Source organism: Portunus trituberculatus, chromosome 23, assembly GCF_017591435.1.
Source record: "Portunus trituberculatus isolate SZX2019 chromosome 23, ASM1759143v1, whole genome shotgun sequence".
NCBI lineage: Eukaryota > Metazoa > Arthropoda > Malacostraca > Decapoda > Portunidae > Portunus > Portunus trituberculatus.
Genome location: NC_059277.1, coordinates 138,140 through 161,494, shown reverse-complemented (window position 1 = coordinate 161,494; position 23,355 = coordinate 138,140). Strand labels below are relative to the sequence as shown.

Below are 23,355 nucleotides of genomic sequence, written 5' to 3'. Positions count from 1 at the left end.
ATGAATCTCTACCTGCATACTTGAAGACACCATGGTAGACTGTCTGTGACTGATGTCAAAAACAGGCCTAGCCCTTTATGTAACTCAGTGTGACACGACATGACATGATGTGACTTGAAGCATCCAGTGTAAATGTTTTTTCAAAGACCCATATAAATCAGTATTAAAACTGGAGTGGCAATTCATTATATGTTATGAATTATCTTGACTTGATGTGACATGACTCAATGTGTGTAAACACTGCATAAAACATGATATTTGGAGGTATCTTTAGTAATTAAGGAAAAAGGGCAAGAGTTCTCAAAAATATGAGGACAATAAAATATTTGCAGGAGAATATTTTACCTTGATCCTAAGTGTGTGTGTTTCACTGTTTGATCTGCTGCAGTCTCTGACGAGACAGCCAGACGTTACCCTACGGAATGAGCTCAGAGCTCATTATTTCCAATCTTCGGATAGGCCTGAGACCAGGCACACACCACACACCGGCACAATAAGGTCACAATTCCTCGACTTACATCCGTACCTACTCACTGCTAGGTGAACAGGGGCTACACGTGAAAGGAGACACACCCAAATATTTCCATCCGGCCAGGGAATCGAACCCCGGTCCTCTGGCTTGTGAAGCCAGCGCTCTAACCACTGAGCTACCGGGCATGTGTGTGTGTGTGTGTGTGTTTGGTTAAGTGTGTGGGTGGATAAATTTAACCCTTAAAATTCAGGTGGCTTCTTGGAACATACTGAATGATTTCATTGCAACTCAAAATCATATGAAAGTGTATACTTTTAAACTAAAGATTTTACTAGACACATTTTGCAGCTCACTGATTCGAAGACAGGATCCATGAGACTTGTAAAATCTTGTAACCTTAGCCTAAAGGAGAGTAAAAGATAGCCACTTGATTCAGAAGGTTAAGGAAAAACAATGTGGTGATGGTTTTAGTTGATAATTTGTGTTTTTGCAGAGGCTACTGGGAGGGACCAAAGTACCTGAGAAAACTTATGCACCTGGGAATGAAGTGAAGAGAAAAAGAACACTTGAGTAAATGTGTTGATTAAAGTTTTATTTTTGTAGTAAAATTCATTGAGGTAGGTGTCTGTAAATAAATCAGTATTTTTTCAATAATCAAAATAGAATTGTGTAAATTTTTGCCTTAAATAATTCTATAGAGAGGTTGTTGATGTATTAAATGTTTGATTCTAATTGAAACCTTTAAGATAATTTGATTAATTTTTGTAAAGGTTGTAGCAAAAATATGTTTTGTTTTAATGAATTAATACAATTTGATTACAGTTGTAGAATATACTGTGATATTCAATTAAGGAAGCCCGAGATTAATTCTTAAAAAATTAGAAATACATTTGTTTAAATAGACTATGAAAATGGGAAATGAAAAGCTAAGCAAAACAAGTGTATTGCAGGACTTGAATGCTTTAAAAGTATATATTCTGAAGGTTATGTGAACAAAGACAATTTTCGTGCATTTATTTTGTGATAAAAGACAAGGTGTGGTTGAGAAGAAGACAGTCAGACATACCCAGACCTGATGTACATGCCTTGTCTCTGCTCCTTTTCTGAGAGCTAATAAACCTGATATATGCCACACAGAATAGATGTATTGTTATTTTGTATATATTCAAATGGTGTTATTGGTGCTTGTAGAATGTTTGTTTATAGATTATAATACACATACTGTCATGGTAAATATGACAGTAAGTGATAAACATCATTATCTACTTAATGCTGTGCTTTCGTACTCCAGTAACAAGTCCGTCTTTTCTTTTTCAATATTGCTTGTTTTACAATCCAATATAGATGATATATTCATTTTAGACTCACCTATGTTATGATTAAACAATCCTGAGTTATTGTCTTCCATACAGATGCATTAATGGTTTACTATAACCATCTACTGTTCCACTATTACTACATGAAGAAGTCTTACCAAGTGCTGTGTAGTAATTTCATGGGATAGTAAGACTCAGCCTATAGGAAGGTTTTATTATACAGGAGGAGTGGATGGTTCCACATTAACTGTTAAGAAACATGTATACTCTGTTGGGGCCTGCATAACATGTATATTAGCACAACTGTTTACAGGTTTACTTTTAATGAATAGTACAGCAGTACTTGCTGAAAAATGCTGAACTGCAAGAACTTATGTGAGGTTTTTTCAAGTACTACACTTAGACTTTCATCTTCTATTCCACTTTTGCATCTATTGACAGGAGAGTCATGGTTCATCAAGAATCACTTGGGCCTGGTGGTCTTTGCCTAATTCTTTATCATGAGTGTTCTGAAAGCATCCCACACCTTGCACTGTTCCTTCACAGGAAGTTCATTTAGACCAACTCCTCCATGTTCCTGTAATGCACTGCAGGAGGAATGGCAATGGCATTTACATGTCTGCCATTTAGTTCATCTATCTAGATTTGATTAGATGTGTGTGCATAATTGTCCTTTCCTCAATCAGTGCTTTTATCCTAAGGCATTCATTCATTCATACATAATGGATGCACTTGTTTCCATATTATTAATAGAAAATAGACAAATCTTCAATACATGTGCAGCAATACATTCTAGATAAACAACATATGTATATGATTAGATTGAATTTGTACTACTGAATAGACTTATTATTTTCCCCATAATACACTTTAAGCATTATAAGTATATGAATGTGGCAGTCCTGCTGCTCACTGCAGTGTAGTTTAAACTACTTGGAGTGCAACTGAGGTGCTCAACCATATAGCAATGAGACAGAATTTAGAGTGTAAAGCTCCAGATTCTGTGTATTATATTGGTCTTCAAGTAATGAATATGAGGATGATCAATTCACTCCTCTTGTTTCATAATGAGACAGGGCACAGAGGAGGAGGAGCAACATATGTTCTCCAGATCCTACAGTGGATGTTTTGTTTCAGCTGTGTATTCTTTAAGAAGATTGTTAGCTTGGTATATAGATAGATTACATAACTGTACACCACACTCATCAGTGTGTCCCTTTCACTTTAAACAACATTAGTTGTCCTTCATCACTAACTGCAATAAGTTTTCACACTAGGTTATCAACACTAAGTCCTTGATAGCTCCCATAACTTTCACAACAGGTCTCCTTCACTAAGTCCTTGATAGCTCTTACTTCACGACAGGTTCCCTTCACCAAGTCTTTGATAGCTCTCATAACCTTCTTCTCTCACTGCCTGTCATCCTCCAAGGTTTCCTGTTCTTTCCCTGAGTTCTGACAAAGAATATCCTGTTGTCCATTGCCATTTCTTTCATAGGACGAGAGGGAATCATGAATTCCATGTTGTCATGCATGACTTGTGGTGGGATGTGATCTGTTCTTTGAGACGTGTACAGTAGCTCCAGAGCAAAAATGACACAGGACGTCACCATGCCGGCTAAGAGCAGCAGAAAGGCCGTCAAGATGTTGCTGCAACACAGAAGTCAAGAATGGAAATGTTCTTTAATCAATTGGACATCACTCACTGTCATCATTAAAATGATCATTGCTTATATAAGACTTTCACTTTCCATTGGTAGTTTTTGTCAATCATGAGTGTGAACTTTTTTGTGTTACTTATTAGGCAGTGGCAGATCCAGGATCAAAACTGGTGAGCTAACCTGAATTCCTGTACCCCTTGAAATTGGTGATGAGCCTTATCAGCTGGGGGATTTGGGAGGGGGCAGGGATGTGGCACAGTATGCACCCGATAAATTTTTTTTATATTTAGCAATGTTTAGGGCATTTTTATATGCAGAGTTATTTTTATGTAGTGAAAAAAAATTAGGGGGAGCTTCATCCCCTCATCTTGGGTCCCCTGGATCTGCCACTGTCATTAGATACAGTTGAGATGAGGAACATAACTAGTTTCCACCCATTCACTCTGTGCTCAGTATTTTTCCCAATATTCTCTGTCGACAATACTTTGATGGATTCTCGCCATATCAGGGAATTTAGAATTAATATAACAGTACTAACACAAGAAATGAGTGTAGTAAGTTAACTATTGGCCATGAATGTACCTAATTACAGTATTACATTAGTATATATATATATATATATATTGGGGTGCTAATCATAAAAGAATGTTCAAAATTATCATCCAAATTTTGAAGGATAGGTGTCTTGAAACCTCAATAACAGTTTCAGTCAGTCATCAGTGTTCAGTGTTCTTGCAGAACTTACGTGAAGTCGAGCTGTGTGTAGGGCGAGGGAGCTTCACATGGCACCTGCTTCCCCCACCACTGCTGATAGATCCTGTCCATCACGCCACCAGCTTCAAGCTTCAGCAGTCTGGTGGGAACAATGCACTGTCACCCACTAGCCTCTCTAAACCAGGTATTTGGAATGGTTCACTCTCTTGCACTGTATAGTAGTGTGGTGGATCACCCAACAATATTCCATTTCTGTGTACTTCTTTTTAGGTATAAATAACAATGAAAGACAAAGATGATTGTAGAGAGAAAAAAGAAAAGAGGTAGGGATAGTTACAAAAAATGGTCTGGAAGAGATCAATGAAGTGAAGGAAGGAGAGATTAGTTTGGATATGAGAGATTGGTTCCATGAATGAATCTGCTCCAGTTGCTTCTGTCCCTGGCATCCCATCCTTTGCAGTCTGCCATAGTTGCATATCCCCATCTCACTTTCTGTCTTTTCCTCAATTTTCTTTCCTTGATTGGTTTTCTCCAGCTGGTTGTTCAAAATCTCAAAATACCATTCTGACTTTGACTGTGTAGAATTTTTCCCTGATCTCAATTTATTTGAAATACTGAGAATTTAAAATATGTAAAGATTATCAGAATAGAGAAGTTAAGTACAAAAACTGAGACAAAAATAATTGCAGTGGGAGTGAGTACTGAAGGTTCCTCTTCTAACTATGACTGTACTGAAGACTTAGATTGCCTCATCTACATCTGCTACATTTGAACCACTAGTGTAATAGTTATTACCAAAATAGCATTTTTTTTCCTTTTGAATATGAGAAAAGTGCTTATTTTTGTGTTAACTCTTTCCAAAGTCTACTACCTTTTGTTTAAATATGAAAGAAGTACTTCTTTCTATTGCTTACTCTTGGTTAATGATGTTAGCATAGGGCAACAGTTTCCTGAATCCAAGGTGAACATAACTCTTGATGTAGCTACCAGTCATCTGTGGGGAGAGACTCCTGTCAGGAAAGTAGTGCATAGTATGCAGTACATCATCATACATCCATAATTAAAGTACATTTGTCACCATTTGTAAAGCAAAGGATTCTCAAGTTACATCAAAGTTAGTTTCCTACTCCATATACTAAGGTATTGTCAGCATAGTTTGGAACCAGCCTAAGTAAGCACCTAAGTCACTCACCTATGTGAATACTACAGTGCTGTAAAATCATAATCTAGAACATAAAAACATAACTACTAGCTGTAAAAAAAAACACATGGAAGACATACAGTAAATAAATATTAATGCAATCAATTAAAAAAAAAAAGGGGGGTTGAGGATGGGAGGAATACACAAGAGTAAACACACAAAATAACAGTTATAACCACAAAATGGTGAAATTGAGACTGTCAGATAGCAAGGACTCTACGTATAAAAATCACAGCAACAACACCGAGTCTTGCACCTCCTTGATGGAACAGTTGTTACGTATTAGGTAGGACATGGCTCTCCTGTCACCAAAGAAGGCAAACTTGTTGTCTGTGATCATGCGGTCCATTCCTTCCTTTCGTGATTCGCAGTACAGGCTAGGGTCACTCTGTAGCCTCTCATATACTTTTTGGTAACTCAGCTTCTTGGATCGCTGTAAAATAAAACAATGAAGAAACTTTAACATTTCTGTCTCGCCAAGTAAGATTACCAACTGTATGAGCTCAACTTTGTATTATTTAATTTTTCATTCTTTGAACTGGTTAGAAATTGTGTGGTGGTATCCCGTGCCTTTTCCTTGTCTTTCCTCCATTGTGCATGCCTCTGTGTGGCAATGTTACATGTATCAATACTGTACAACATTTGGAAGGGAAGAGAGAACAAATGGAAGCAACTGGAAAACCATTACAGTATACATAAGGTACAAGTCTCTTAGAGGTACTATTCCAAAAGCTACAGCTCAAATCTGCATCTACATTTACATCATATACAAACCTGAAATATCTTGGGTACTGCTGTTCCTCTCAGCAAGCCAATCTTCCAGCCAGGCACATCAACAGCCTCCTCCAGAGAAGTGAAGGGAGGAGTCACAGTTGATACAGTGAGAAAAGAGGTGAGGATAGCTGTGTAAGATGCATAGAGCACCACAGAAGCTACCCAGAACAACCACAGCACTGCTTGCACCCGGCCTGTTGTTGGCAGGATCCAAGAACCTGTGGTCATAGTGTGTTGTTATGTACAGTCAGTCTCCTCCATCTCCACGTTTGCCACTTAGCCTTGCCAATTTAAGAACTGCCTGCTCAACTCTTAATGGAATCAAATCCCACCAATATCTCCATCACCCTACCACTTACTAATGCTGAGTGGGATGTATTTTGGATACAGGTTGAATTACTCACATTGACAACACTAATGAACATAGAAGTCGAGAGAACTATTGTACAGTCAACTCTTGATTAACGCGAGGGTAATATTCCTGGAGACGTTGTGTTATTCAACATTGCATTATTCAAACAATTTTCCCATAGAAAACAATGGAAATAGGGGGGATTGCATTAAATTAAATAAGTTGCATTATTTAATTGTATCTCCTTTAATATCAAGTCGCGTTAAATCAAAATCGCATTATTCAAACTCGTGTTAATCAAGAATTGACTATAATTCTGTTTCCTATGAAGTTCCTCTTCCCTGAATGAGAATAATGGATAACCAAGAAATTTTGCATATGACAGGACCTTAATCTGAAACAATTATGCCCATACCACCATTACTTTCAAGAGTGTAGATTAAGTTATGTGCACAGGTTTTAAAGGATACTTTTATTGTTTTAACTACAAATTAAAAAGATATTTATATTATTAACAGGAAAAGCATTCTTGAGAAATCAGCTTATCTATGTGGTCTTTGAAAATAGTCATGGTGAGAGAGCAAACCATTTCTGAATATGGATCAGAGTCACCTTGCTGGACAAGACATGAGAAGAGTATGAAGACAATGTTGCTGCCTTTAGTGAAGTGGTCATCCTCATTGGTCTGATGGCGTACGATGATCCACAGGCCAGTACTCATGATCCCAAGGAGCATGAGGATGGCCAGCCATGTCCCCAGTGGAAGGACAGCACAAAAGTGTCCCAGCCAATTGCCTCCAGTGAGGAGTTCCTCTGAGCATATAGATTTGAGCCAGTGTAGCCTAAGGGATGGTAAGACAAGAACATAAAAACACAGAAAATAAGGTTTGGTGAAAGAATACTTAAAAAAGAATTTGTTGCAAAAGTATGAGGAAAAAGGATTGGTGCAAGAATATGAAGATGATGGATGGTGCAAGAATATAAGAAGGCAAAGGTTAGTCAATGAGGAGACAAGGACTGGTATATATATATATATATATATATATATATATATATATATATATATATATATATATATATATATATATATATATATATATATATATATATATATATATATATATATATATATATATATATATATATATATATATATATATATATATATATATATATATATATATATATATATATATATATATATATATATATATACAAGCATACACAGTACAGTAGTGTTTTTCATTTTCATGTTTGACAAGTATATCTGGTTAGGGTTTTGTCAGTAGTCAGTAGTTGTATGTAAGGCTTACCTACAGATCCTGAGAAGTCCACCACTCTTAGTCTTTCATTGGTAATGGTGAAGCTGGCAAGGGCGATGTCAGCTCTCTGTGGAATTTTCATAATGCATTTCCTGACTTTTAATTAGTGACTGTGTAGTACTGCTTTGTACTTTTTATGGATTCTTTTCCTCATGAGTTCAGGTTGAGTTCGAAGTAATCATATGACCAATTTTCTATGTGATTTCAAAATGGAGAGATCTTTTTGTGTGCATGTGTGTCTGTGTTTTCACCTAATTGTATTTTTACAGAGTTAAGTTGAGTTTGTAATGTTCATCTTCTCATGCTTATTTGGTAACTTTACAACTGTGAATGTGTGTGTGTGTGTGTGTGTGTGTGTGTGTGTGTGTGTGTGACTCACTTGGCTCTGTATGGCACCAATAAGACCAGAGTAGTTACCATCATCCATCTCCGCTCCAAACTCATCTTTCCCGGGTGGCAAGGCGGAAAGCTGGATCCTGTGGAGGACAAAACATGAGTGTGCACCAACAGAAATTAAACAATGAAAAAAAATCTATTAACCTAGGTAGATAACAACTATTTTTAATAATATAGTGACTGCATTCCTCAAGTAAAATGGAGTATATGTAAATAAATACAAATCTGGGTAAGCAATTAATGTAAATCATAGATACAATGAGATTATCTACCTACTTCTGTATTTCTGCCTTCCTATGACTTTCAATAGGGAGGTTTCAAGCCACTTATCCTCTACCTTTTGCTGACACTTTCATCTCTCTATGAGATGAACACCTCAGAGGCCTTTTTTTATTGTAATTTTTTGTTTCCATTGCAGTACTACCCTTCCTACATAAAAAAAATGGATCTTCCATGAGTGTTGCCAACTGTACATTTCTTTACTACAGGTTAAGTGTGATGATTAACATGACTCAACCAACAATACACATCACTGCAATCAATACACACATTACCAGGAACCATTGGTACTCACTTGAAGTTGAGAGTGGCAGCGATAGTAAGGATGACCTCCACCAGATAGCCAGAGTACACCACATCCTTCCCCAAACCCACCACATCTGCAGCATGGAACACAGGTATGATGATGTGTGAAAATCACTACTACCTGACTCCTATCTTCCAGTCAGTGTCTGTTTTGAAATGCTTGGAACTCTAAGGGAGCTAGTTTTTAAAAGGAGACAGACATGATTAGTTGGGTTCATGTGTGCTTTTCAATTGAAGAAAGAAGATGCTATAAACTGTCCATGGAATCATGAAACCACAAATAACATTCATATATATCTTTTAAAAAAACTGTCAAGTACTATTCTGTGAACTCACTACTCATTAAAACATCATCCAATTGAGAAAAAAATCCCACTAATGTCCATTAATGTGTTTTAAAGCAGCTTCAGTAGAATTCTAACTAAAATGTCACCAGAATCATGAAAACATTCTTCACTTTAAACTCCACTAAATTCCTTACATGTTTACTGAAAGTAGTCAGTTATACTGGCTAATCTGCCACTGAGTTGTATGAAAATATCTCACTTGAAAATCCCAATATATAACATCCAGAATTCTAGCTAAGCTGTCTCTAGACATGAAAACATCCTTTGTTTAAAAAACCCAATAACATCCATTAATGCCTGTTACAAGCATTCAAGACAAGATTGAAATGTTTGAGGATGTAGGTCACCAAAATGAATCCATAATTACCCCCTCCTCTTTTCTTCTTTACTTTCTCTGTCATATTTGTCTTATGTTAGCATGTTGTCCCCCCATTTACTTTAGTAATGCATGTGATAGTGTGCCTTCATTGCCACATTGTTATGTGTTAGTAATTTGCATGATATCAGTCATTTATGCTCTGGATGATTACAAATGGAGCCTACATAAAGCAGAATCTTCTATAAGACATCTGTAGTGAAAGAAATAAGTGTATGACTGAGTATAATGTTGGTATTTTTCTGAATGGTGATAACTGAAGCAAGATTCGTTTGTAGGAGTAGAAGTACAAAGAAAGGAGTCTTCAGTCTTATCATACTATTCTTCATATTTGATGACACATAGTACAATGGCAATCAATGTTTATATCCATTTGACAGCCTAAGACCTTCTCTAAAATGGTAGCAGCTGAAGCAAAACCTCTCAAAAGAAGAGATGCTCAGTCTTACTAAATATACTTTACTCTATGAGATGCTGTACTAATTCTGAAACACTTACACACCACACATCTATTACATCCAAAAGGTTCTACATAATTGAAATTATGTGTATTTATATGATTATAAAGACATGTTAATATGATTTCTACATTGTTAACTATAAGAAGACTTAAGAACCCAGTTAATCATCTCTGTGGCTTGAAAAAAATCATGGTAAAAGAGTAAAGTATTTCTGAATACAGACCAGAATACATTGTGTGTATAATTCAAAGATCTGTATGATACTCACTGAGGCCAAATCGTGTACAAGAATGCCTGTCCATGAAGGAGGAGGAGGCAGATGGGAGGGAAGTGTTCTTGGAATCACACAGACGCATCTCCATCACCTGAGGACTGTCCTGGGAGAAAGGAGGAGTTGGTGGTGGTCTAGATTATGGATCAAAGTGGTGCTGGCAATGAAGGTTAGATATTGAGGTCATGGTGAAGATCAATGTTTGTGGTGGTGATAGTGGAAACAAGGATACAATATTATTACTATTTATTTACAATACAAGAATGACTCACAATATTCAGATTAAAAAATGTCTATTCAAGTGAGAGGTGAGAACATTGGAAGCATTATTTGCATGAATGTCTTTCAGTGCATTGTCTTTATGAAAGTGAATGTTATCTTTGATTTATGACTTTTCTAGTTTATTGAACATTTCTATTATCTTTGTTGCACCAAACTCACGTACAGTGATGGTAATAATATTGAGCACATGCCCTTTGAAGTCCTGAGGGCCAAGACCAGGCTGGTGCAGAATGACAAGGTCACGTTTAGTGCTGTCCCAGGAGACCACTGGCACTCTCAAAGCCTCCCGGCCGTCCCCAAACAGGAACATCTGATCCATCATCACCTCCCTTCTCTCCTAGCAGTGTTCAAAGGATTCATTACAAAAAAAATACAAGCCAAGCACATCCTTGATTTCAGTATTTTCTTTAATAGTTGATAGTTTAATAGTTAATATAATATTCATGTTGTGAGGACAATGGATTGCTGCTGCAGTGATGCCTGGCTGGAAGAATTCTGTGGTGCAGTGTTTGCCTCATAGACTAAGGGTTTTGAGTTTAATCCAGGCTTATGGCAGCTTCTAGATGGTCTGTGCTAGTGTGTACTGAAGGTGGTGATCATATGATGCAGTATTGTATTTTGAACAATGCAATAGAAATAATGAAGCCTTATTTACCTGCATGACTAAGATGCAGAGTAATGATAACAGAGAAGTGCTAACAACTGGTCTGTGTGTGTGTGTGTGTGTGTGTGTGTGCGTGTGTGTATTTACCTAATTGTATTTACCTAATTGTAACATACGGGAAAAGAGCTATGCTCGTGTTGTCCCGTCTCCATATCTATTAATGTCCAGCTTTTTCTTAAAATCATGGATATTCCTTGCGTTGACCACTTCCATGTCTAAACTATTCCATGCTTCCACCCTTCTATGAGGGAAGCTATATTTTTTCACATCTCTCTTGTGTGTGTGTGTGTGTGTGTATTTACCTAATTGTATTTACCTAATTGTAACATACGGGAAAAGAGCTATGCTCGTGTTGTCCCGTCTCCATATCTATTAATGTCCAGCTTTTTCTTAAAATCATGAATATTCCTTGCGTTGACCACTTCCACGTCTAAACTATTCCATGCTTCCACCCTTCTATGAGGGAAGCTATATTTTTTCACATCTCTCCTATAAGTGGCCATTTTAGTTTTTTCCCATGCCCTCTCGACATTCTTCCATTCCACATACACAGATCTTCCCTATCCATTTTTCCATGCCAATCATCACTCTGTATATTGCTATCAGGTCTCCCTTTCTCTTCTGTTTTCCAGGGTTGGAAGTTGCATTCTTTTCAGTCTGTCTTCATAAGTCAAATCTCTTAAGTCAGGCACCATTTTCGTTGCAGCCCTCTGTACTTTCTCTAGTTTCCTTATGTGTTTCTTTAAGTTCGAGCCCACTGTATTGTTGCATATTCAAGCCTCGGTCTTATCATTGCAGTAATTATTTTCTTCATCATTTCTTCATCTAGATATACGAACGCCACTCTTATGTTCCTCAATAAGTTCAATACTTCTCCAATTATTTTGTTTATATGTCTCTCTGGCGATAGGTCATTGGTAATTGTCACCCCAAGGTCTTTTTCTTCATGACTGGTTTTATGTCTTCATTTCCTATCTTGTACATACTCCTGATTCTTCTTTCACTCTTGCCAAACTCTATTTTCTTGCATTTTGTCGTGTTGAACTCCATTTGCCATGTACAGCTCCATTTCCATATTCTGTCCAAGTCTTCCTGGAGTAGTTCGCAATCTTTGTCACATCTCACTTTTCGTAACAATTTTGCATCGCCTGCAAATAGGCTCACATAACTGGACACCCCATCCACCATGTCATTTATGTAGACTGCGAACATTACTGGTGCCAACACTGATCCCTGTGGAACTCCACTCTCCACCAATCCCCATTCTGATGGTCTGTCCTTAATTATTGTTCTCATTTCTCTTCCTACCAAAAGTCTTCCATCCATTTTAGTAAACTGCCATGCACTCCTCCTACCATTTCAAGTTTCCAGATCAGTCTCTGGTGTGGTACCTTATCAAAGGCCTTTTTTAAATCCAGATATATTCCATCAGCCCAACCATCTCTTTCCTGTATTACATCTATCACCCTCGAATAGTAACATATCAGGTTTGTCGTGCATGAACGCCCTTTCCTAAAACCAAATTGACACTCACAAAGTATGTCATTTTTCTCCAAGAAGTCTGTCCATCTATTCTTCACCACCCTCTCACACATCTTAGCTACCACACTTGTAAGTGACACTGGTCTATAGTTCAATGGGTCTCTCTTGTTACCTGATTTATAGATTGGGACAATGTTAGCTCTTTTCCAGTCTTGGGGCACTACGCCTTCCCTTAATGAGGCATCAATTACTTCACAAACTTTTTCTGCCAATTGCTCCCTGCATTCTCTTAAAATCCATCCTGATACCCCATCAGGTCCCACAGCTTTTCTCACTTCTAAACTCCCCATCATGTTCTTGATCTCCTCCACCGTTACTTGAAACTCCTTCATAATCCCTTTCTGTTCCATTACCAGTGGTTTGTCAAAAGCAGTCTCCTTTGTGAATACCTTCCGAAAGCATCCATTCATAGCCTCTGCCATTTCCCTGGGATCTTCACTGTATACTCCATTTACTTCTAAACTTTCAATACTTTCTCTATTTTTGATGTTGTTGTTCACATGTGTGTGTATTTACCTAATTGTTTTACCTAATTGTAACATACGGGAAAAGAGCTATGCTCGTGTTGTCCCGCTCCATATCTATTAATGTCCAGCTTTTTCTTAAAATCATGAATATTCCTTGCGTTGACCACTTCCACGCCTAAACTATTCCATGCTTCCACCCTTCTATGAGGGAAGCTATATTTTTCACATCTCTCCTATAAGTGGCCATTTTAGTTTTTTCCCATGCCCTCTCGACATTCTTCCATTCCACATACACAGATCTTCCCTATCCATTTTTTCCATGCCAATCATCACTCTGTATATTGCTATCAGGTCTCCCTTTCTTCTGTTTTCCAGGGTTGGAAGTTGCATTCTTTTCAGTCTGTCTTCATAAGTCAAATCTCTTAAGTCAGGCACCATTTTCGTTGCAGCCCTCTGTACTTTCTCTAGTTTCCTTATGTGTTTCTTTAAGTTCGAGCCCACTGTATTGTTGCATATTCAAGCCTCGGTCTTATCATTGCAGTAATTATTTTCTTCATCATTTCTTCATCTAGATATACGAACGCCACTCTTATGTTCCTCAATAAGTTCAATACTTCTCCAATTATTTTGTTTATATGTCTCTCTGGCGATAGGTCATTGGTAATTGTCACCCCAAGGTCTTTTTCTTCATGACTGGTTTTATGTCTTCATTTCCTATCTTGTACATACTCCTGATTCTTCTTTCACTCTTGCCAAACTCTATTTTCTTGCATTTTGTCGTGTTGAACTCCATTTGCCATGTACAGCTCCATTTCCATATTCTGTCCAAGTCTTCCTGGAGTAGTTCGCAATCTTTGTCACATCTCACTTTTCGTAACAATTTTGCATCGCCTGCAAATAGGCTCACATAACTGGACACCCCATCCACCATGTCATTTATGTAGACTGCGAACATTACTGGTGCCAACACTGATCCCTGTGGAACTCCACTCTCCACCAATCCCCATTCTGATGGTCTGTCCTTAATTATTGTTCTCATTTCTCTTCCTACCAAAAAGTCTTCCATCCATTTTAGTAAACTGCCATGCACTCCTCCTACCATTTCAAGTTTCCAGACCAGTGTGTGTGTGTGTGTGTGTGTGTGTGTAATTCACCACGGTCACCTCCTGGTCACCCAGTCACCCAGCCAGTCTTCCCCATTACGGAGTGAGCTCAGAGCTCATAGATTGATCTTCGGGTAGGACTGAGACCACAACACACTCCACACACCGGGAAAGCGAGGCCACAACCCCTCGAGTTATATCCCGTACCTATTTACTGCTAGGTGAACAGGTGCCACACATTAAGAGGCTTGCCCATTTGCCTTGCTGCTTCCCGGACCCGGCCCTCTCAATTGTGAGTCGAGCGTGCTAACCACTACACTACGCAGTGTGTGTGTGTGTGTGTATTTACCTAATTGTATTTACCTAATTGTAACATACGGGAAAAGAGCTATGCTCGTACTGTCCCGTCTCCATATCTACTAATGTCCAGCTTTTTCTTAAAATCATGAATATTCCTTGCGTTGACCACTTCCACGTCTAAACTATTCCATGCTTCCACCCTTCTATGAGGGTGTGTGTGTGTGTGTGTGTATGGACAGTAAGAGTTTGGGCAAAGAAAACATTTGCTATGTAAATTGTTATGATTGTCTGACAGGATATTTACTCTTCCTAGAAAATTAACTGCAACCTGGGGCTTCTCAGGTATGAGGATATCCTTATTTTAATTCCTAACCCTCATAGATGCAAAAGACCCTCTAAATGTGCATCTTCAAGGCAAAATCCTATTGAAAATTAATACTACCATACTGACTGAGATGTTATAACCTAATGACACATAATGATGAAGTAAAAGAAATGCTTTACTAACTGTGCTGTAAGAATCTAATGATAATGAACCAAAGAACATAAGCAAAGCTGCAAGAATCTGTCATCCCTATAAATCTCAGTCCCTATATAAAACCTAATGCCATTCTAATAGTGCTGTAAGAACTTGATATACTGCAATGTAACACAAGTAATATGCCATACTATTTGTGCCACCACACTTGTAAATATCCTCTAAAACACACAAGATATTTAAGAACATAAAAACATAATGGGTACTGCAAGAGGATGGAGGACAGAATGTAGCAATGTTTCAAGATTAGATACCCAAGATTATATGAGTAATGCAACAAAGCCTCACTGAACTAACCATGTTGTAGGAGCCTTGGTACCAGTGGCAGGAAGTCTTGGGCATAAACACCTCACAGTTGGGAAGATCAGCACCTAGGATGATGTGCAAACCAATCAGTGTGCCCCAGCCCATAGAGGCCTCCCGCAGCTCATTCAGCATTGGCTCCAAGGTGGCACGGGAGAGGAGGTGCAGGGCAGCGGGCTGCTGGAGAGCGGAGGGCGTGCCAGTGTCAGTTGTGGTGCCTTGTGTGATGGCACTGATAGCCTCCGCCATCTTGGCCTTGTCACATGGCATGAAGAACACAGTGTGGCGAGCTAGAGCAGCCGAAATTATGTGTTCTGTGGCATTGTTGTCAATTTCTGTGGAAAGAAGATGCAGTGGACTCAGTGGGAAGGAGATGAAGTGAAACTGTCCTCAGACTGTAACACCACAAGAAAATAAGGGATACTGCAAGAAACTGTCTTGCCTACATATGGCAGTCCGTATATGTAGAATAACAAGTGGAAGGAAGAAAAAACAGGAACAAAGAAGCACTACAAAGTAATAGAGGAAGAAAGAAGAAAAGTGAGAATAGAGAAGAAACTCTGAACCAACGAGCACTACAAAACAATAGAGAAAGAAAGAAGAGGAAAGAAGAAAAGCACCACCAATAGGAATTCAAAAGCAGTCTACAAAACAAGAGAAGCCCAACAGAAGAAAAGAAATGGAAGAAAATTACATGTGAGAAGAGAAAATTATTACACATGATTGAGTGGTTGTCAACCTCTTGTGAATTCATGTACTCTTCTGGAAATGATAGATGATGATTTATCAGGTAAAAAGGTTATCTTTTTTTTTTCTATAGCTGAGACAAAGTATATAAACAGAAGTATTAGGTTTTATTCTAGACAAGGAAAATAGATAGTCAGTCATAAATGATTTATATATATTATGTGTTAAATGCATAATGAAACAGGATACCACATCCTAAACTCATAAGGCATGACATCTTCACAGAACCTCATTTACTTCTGTGCACCCATATAGACACATCATTTACCCTCCATGTACCAGAAGATTATTATTTATATGCTCCCAAGGAAAAATTCATGAACCCTGGTTGACTATCACTGACCTATAATCTGATAAAGAAATTTTAGTTTTATAGGCAGTAACAGACAGATCAAACACAGAAAAATGAAAGTTGGACCAAAATATGTATGCTGGATATTGGATAAGTTGGACACTCTCAAGATTTTTTTTGCTTTCTTTTATATAACTTGGACACCCTTGGGATGTCCAAGAGAGGGCACAACCCATTTAGCTGGGACCTCATAATGTTGGGTTTAGTTAGTAACACTTGATCGTTGGTAATGCTGCCCACCAATAACACAACAACGGTCGCGGCCGCCGCCACCATCAAAGGTGTATTTTCAGATTTTCTAGTAGGATTTTGTTGATTTCCAACCTCTTTTGCAACACGTCTCAATCAATTCATTGTTCTCCACCCAAAAATCCTGATTTCCCACAGGCCCCCAAAGATCATTGTGGAGGAGGTGGGCACAAGTTAAAAAGTCATAACTTTAAAAAAAAAAAAAAAAAAATATCCATTAGCGACGGAAAAGATTCAGTCTCCACGCACCTGTCCCTTCATAGATGCACAGATAAACCTCCGTGACTTCAATCAATTTGACAAACTTGGCCACGAAGAGCCCCATGCTGGCAAGATCCTTGTTGGAAGGCGGCGGGCGCGGCTGCTCCTGCCTCACCGTTGCCCAACACTCGGCGTCTTCACCCCGGGCAGGCTGGGTCACGCCGAGAAGAAATGCCACCACCAGCGCCGCCCTCGCCGGTGACCCCGCCATCCTCGTGACATTCACACTCAATTCACCTGACCAGAGGTAGAACGGAAGGAAGAAGAAAAAGAGAGAAAAAAAATCAGCATTGATGGACGTTAGTTTCTTTGTTTATTATCTATTTGTTTATTTATTTATTGATATTTATTTACTTTTTAATCGCAGCGTACTTCTGTTTTACGCCTTCATCCAGATCGACGATATGCATTGACTATATTAATGTGTTTCACATAGAACGGTTATTAATGCTCATGAGTATGAATTGACTTCGTGGTTACATACTTGAAATGATTTTAGAAAGGGGTTGGGTGTTATGCCATGCGTGACATGACATTGCGTCATTGTAGTTCTAAACACACACACACACACACACACACACACACACACACACACACACACACACACACACACACACACACTTAAAACCGAGAGAGCCCGGATACGAGTTCCAGCCGTGACAGAGTAAGTGGGAAGCCTCATAATGCGTAGCCCAAGTTCACATAGCAGCAAGTAGGTACAGGATGTAACCCAAGGAGTTGTGACCTCGCTGTCCCGGTGTGTTTCGTGTGAGTTGTCTCAAAGCTCTTTCCGTATAAGGGAACGATTGTCTACATGGGTGACCAGCAGACTTTATGAGCTTGATTAAATTTTGAAAATAAACGTAAATAGATAGATTTACAAATATATGAGTAAGTACATTCACCTCCCTCTCTTATTATGTTTCCAGTGAACACACGTATTTCTTCACGCAAACAATTACCACACGTTTCAGGAGTCATTATTAATCCTTCATCTCTTCACTCCTCCCTTCACGTTCACACTATCACCTGTATTCAGAAAGGCTCTGCTCTGTCACCATTCACCACGAATATTTTCAAAGGCCACAGAGAGGATTAGCCGTGCTGTCTAGTCTACTAGAACCATTTAAACACCCTTAAAATCTATGAAAATTCAACAAAAGAATTTTGAAAGTAGTGGAGGTGAGGCGTAGAAGTGTTTCAGAATGCAGACTTACATTTTTCCTTTAATCAAGTCCAACTATTACTTATCACTTCACCGCAACGCAAATTGTCCTTATGCGCTTCGCTCAGAGTGCTTCACTTCCGTTACAACTACACCTAATGTTGCACTTATAGGAGAGAGAGAGAGAGAGAGAGAACTAACCAACACACCCCAAGCCGCCACCTTCGCCTGACTGACCACTCAATGACGGGGGCAAGGAGGAGGAAGAGGAAGAAGAGAAGGAGGAATACAGAAGGAGGGAGGAAGGAAAATAAAAAGGTAGTGCGCTGAGACGAAAGAGAGAAGTGAGGTAATCATGACAAAAAAAAAAAAAGTGTACCTCCACCTCCAGCCATTCAATTTTTCAGGCGGGAGGGAGAGTGAGGAGCGAGGGAGAGAGGAGGAGGAGAGAGAGAGAGAGAGAGAAAAGTCACTATAGTGAAGAAGTCGCAATAACAGAAGGTGAACTGAAGAAGAATCTAGTATAGAGTTTATTATAAATGTTTAGCTGTTTAACACAGCGGGAAGTACGTGAACAACACACACAGACACACAGGAACAGTTATTAGCAATGTCAACCCGATTCGTCTTCATTGAGTGAGAGATCGATGAAGGCTTCGTCAAGGCCACACTTGCCGGGTAGCGAGGCACAGGATTTTATTGGGTCAGGTCGTAAGCTGTTATCTGCACTGCGTCATTCGTTCATTAACCATAAGTGTCGTGAAGAGAGGCTGTTCTGGTGGTGGTGGTGGTGGTGTGCAAGACACTCAAACACACACACACACACACACACACACACACATCGACAAGATAATTGCATAACTTCACCTGCTGGCAAATCAAGAGACTCGAACTGGAAATTATTAAAGACAAGATGAAGGAAAATTAGAAAAGTAGTCTAGATTCGTGGAAAAGTTTGGCAGAAAATTTGTGTGTGTGTGTGTGTGTGTGTGTAAGTAAGTAAATAATTAAGAACACACACACACACACACATTTATAAGAACCCTATAATCTTTTCTTTTCTCATGCCTATGTCACCTTCAATACTTAATGCATTCAGGGTGATTATCATGGCCCATCTTACCAGACCATTTATCACCACCATGGGGTCTCTTGTTCCAGATCTTTCATTATTCTCAGTGTCATCGGCCTCCCAGTCCTAGCATTATATAAGGGGAGATAATTATTTTCAGAAGATGACATATTATTGCCCTGTCTCTTCCACCCTCCCCCCCCCTCGTCTTTTATTCCTTCACCTTCTCTTGTTCAGTATTCCCCTTCGCCTATTGTCTTTCACCTTGCCATGCACCGCTACCGTGACGTGGGAATGATATAGTTGGGTAGGCTTTCTCTATCTTTCCTTTGTGTAGTTGTGGCGTCATATTATGTAAGTACATATTCTGAAACATTTCTGAGCACTATCTATAGACTACATGTAAAAGGCTCTACTTGAAGTTACACCGTTCTTTTTTTTTTTTTTTTTTTTTTTTTTAAGTCGTATATGTAATTTTCGTGACAAGTTAACGATATTTCTACATTATGAACAGATGAAACACTCGTGATAATCTGAGAGAAATATATGCAACTTTTGAAAATAAAAAAAATGTCATGGAGAAAGAGAGCAAGGCGTTCTGTTCTTCTTGGCATAAACGTGTCTTGTGACATGGGATTTATAGAGGGGTGTAGGATAGATATATAGTAATGTCTTGCGTAATCATACCGTAATTAGTTTGGCTGACGTTTGCTTCTAGAGTAGAATAACACGCTGAATCGTTCCTGATCTTGTAGTAAATCTTGTAATGAAGCATATTATGAAAGAGAACAGTGATGTCTTCAGTTTATTGTATTCATTTAGTTTAGTTTAATGAATCTACACATAACAATTATTTGGTTTGGTTAGCATGTTTCTTGTATGTAGAGGATAACAACGCGTAGTTCCCGTTCTGTAATGAAGTATATTGGAAGAGAAATAATGGTGCGTACTTCATTATGTTGGCCAGTAGTTGGTTTAGTTCAGTGTATTGGCCATTAGATTGCGAGTGTGGTGGAAAGCAGTCTTTATACTTTTTTTTTTTTTTTTTTTTTTACATTTTCTCCATATTTTCTACCTCTCATATGATTGTTATACATTCTGTGCAATAAATCACGAATATAATAATTAGTAGCATAGAAATTTGTACAGTGACGATTAAAAGCATGGTAATATTCTCTATTCCACCCTGTTCAAATGTTTCACTATTGAGTTGTCACGCCTATCCATCTCTCTCTCTCTCTCTCTCTCTCTCTCTCTCTCTCTCTCTGTGTGTGTGTGTGTGTGTGTGTGTGTGTGTGTGTGTGTGTGTAGAGATGAGACAAAATGGGGAGTAAATTCTTTTCACTTTTATCGTAAGACTTCCCCTGACAAAATCACAACAGAGTATAGGGAATTAAGTTCAAACAACATCCAGAGACTGTGCTTGTTTATTTAGAGAGAATTTGGAAAGGCAGACATACAAACAGACTAACAAGGCAACGTTTCCTCAAGTTCTCCTTTTCCCATCACATTCATCTGCCTGTCTCGTGTGTATTCTCCGATTTTTCTTATCTAAGCTTGGACCACCTCGCCAGAATGACCAGTGTGTTTATTCATTCTGTATTCCAAATGACAGTTCTTCCAAGGTACAAGGGGAGAAAGAAGCCAAACCAAACGTAACCATGTGATGAAGGACAAGTTTCCTGTAAGATCATTTAAAACACAAGGATGAGCAAGGAATTCTGAAGTACATTGTGAGACTTGGCGATGAAGTTCATGCTGGTCTCCAGAGGCTGCGGAGTCTGGCGTTTTATTGTTATTGTTGTTGTGAATATTATTGTTATTTTCATTATTATTATTATTATTATTATTATTATTATTATTATTATTATTATTAATATTATCATTATTGTTATTATTATTATTATTATTATTATTATTATTATTATTATTATTATTATTATTATTATTATTATTATTGTTGTTTTTATTATTATTGATGTTCTTGGTATCATTGTTACTATTATTATTATTATTGTTATTATTATTATTATTATTATTATTATTATTAGTAGTAGTAGTAGTAGTAGTAGTAGTAGTAGTAGCAAAACTAGTAACAACATATTTTTATTTATTCATGAATTAATTTTATTTTTTTTCATTATCAGATTATAAAGTGATGTTGTTCATAGAAATTTTGTTTAACATTCACGAAAATATTTCAAACACTCGAAAGTCAAACTGAAGTAGATTTGCGACCTAAGACATGTAATGGTCTCTAAAAACAATTTTTATCCGTTGAAAGAACAATGTGTCAACAATATAGTCTGGCGGCCAATTAGCATTCTTATTGTTTAATGAACAACGGGAATTGAATTATTGGAATATGAAATTTTTGTGTGCCGTGTTACGTGCACCACTAACACATGTGCGTGGGTATCCCGTACACTGTTACCCTCCATTACTCATCCGTCAAGTATTGCGTGTATCATGTGCACTACATTGATTTTGTTTTACATAAGGGCAAAGTGTTTCATTTCTCCCAGTGGATTATTTTTTTTATTCAAGTCTAACAATGAAAATATTGCGAATTGCGATCCTCCCCTCTCATAGGCCAGCCCAGCCCAGCCAGGCAGACAGGAACACAGAGAGAGACTTTACCCTTGTCTTGCATTACTACGTGGAAAATGATATTAGGTAGTGCTTGTTTGTTAGTAATTAATTCAATTTGGTTAGGTTTATTGACCATTTCACCATAAGCTTCTACAGTAGGTACTATACGTGGTTTGACAAACACAGGAATTAGTGATTACATGCAGTTATAGTGATTAGATATTTTAGTTTATCGCTACGTCTCGCTCCTCACTCCTCACCCCTCGGCAACACACGGGGACATGCTGCACTTCACCACATTATGTCACACACCCACAGTATATTGCCACTCGATGCCACGCTACAGTAATTAGCAGCACTTTATTGTACATGACAATACACGCCATTACTCCACACCACAGAACGCCATTTGGGAAGTGCTCCATATTTTTTGTCACTCTAGACATCCAGTTGCTGCCACGTGCGGTTATGCTACGACAATTAACCATATTTTCACACGTACTTAGGTTATGACTTTCCACACGGCACCACCAGACTCTGGGAACGTTATGTACCTTGCTGCTCTAAATACCTACGCACTGCCACACCAAACCATGCTACTGTACTTAACATTTGTGTATACGTTCACCTTCCTACAACTGGCCTTATTTAGGAGAGTAGTTTCAACGGACCTTCTAACCCTTTCGTATTTGAATGTTCTTATTTTTTCTTATTTCACTATTTTTTATTTATTTATTTTTATTTATTTTTTTTTTTAATGTGGAAAATCTAAGTTTCGATGAGGAGATAGAAATTGGAAATAACATGTTGGGAAATTAACTGGATGGAACAGGAAACACAAGCTTAGAAAAACTGGAAGAAAGCTTGCGAAAAATACCGAGCCATACGGAAATAGAGATGACTCTTGGTTTGCAGGCTTATTGATATTTTTTAGCATGAATTCGATTTGACATTATTTGAAATATATAGGATTTCATTTTATTTACAATCCTTCAATCGTATTACACAGTATACATCAGTACAGTTTAAGAGAGTTATTCAAGCTTATTTTTTATATATATCTATTGTTTTTGCTTTTGTATTCAAAGTTCGGATTAAGAAACGAAAATAAACTGTAGGGAATTATATCACTAACTTATTATATAGGTAAATGGATGCAAGAATAGGATAGGTTCAGTAACTCTACATGTATTACCTCGTTATTTATCACCTTTTCTCACACGACTGAGTCACTTGGAGATTAAAACTAAAGCAAAAGAAAAATGAATTTACCTTATAATCAAACAATGACGCAATACAGTCCAGCAGGGAATTTTCTACAGCGTACTCCTTCCCACGCCACACAGGACACTCCCTCAGGCCACACTGCCGCTTGGAGTCATGCTACCTCACTTACCTCTATAATATTCACACTCCTGGGCCAATAATCCTTCTTCGCAGTTCTTCCTCAACCCTCCCGCGCGCACACGCA

At 38.1% G+C, this 23,355-nt stretch overlaps 2 protein-coding genes across 4 annotated transcripts in view; one reads left to right on the top strand and one right to left on the bottom strand.

The window, feature by feature from the left end:
* LOC123507919 (sulfide:quinone oxidoreductase, mitochondrial-like) overlaps nt 1-3,520 on the top strand; it is a 17,389-nt gene extending 13,869 nt beyond the window's left edge. For 2 of the 3 annotated variants that reach the window (XM_045261258.1, XM_045261257.1), the window contains exon 12: nt 966-3,520. In XM_045261258.1, the coding sequence (XP_045117193.1) occupies nt 966-1,023 (58 nt within the window). In that variant the 3' untranslated portion in view covers nt 1,024-3,520. The remainder of the gene's footprint in view (nt 1-965) is intronic. The other variant, XR_006675826.1, reaches the window with a different exon arrangement.
* On the bottom strand, nt 3,109-23,355 carry LOC123507918 (glutamate receptor ionotropic, kainate 5-like). The gene is given in 15 exon segments (XM_045261256.1): nt 3,109-3,437; nt 4,194-4,301; nt 5,077-5,156; nt 5,620-5,796; nt 6,138-6,355; nt 7,102-7,242; nt 7,245-7,331; nt 7,803-7,878; nt 8,191-8,287; nt 8,782-8,866; nt 10,245-10,353; nt 10,693-10,866; nt 15,441-15,781; nt 17,044-17,292; nt 23,157-23,355. Coding segments are annotated over 14 exon segments (2,172 nt in total). The 5' UTR covers nt 17,267-17,292; nt 23,157-23,355; the 3' UTR covers nt 3,109-3,181.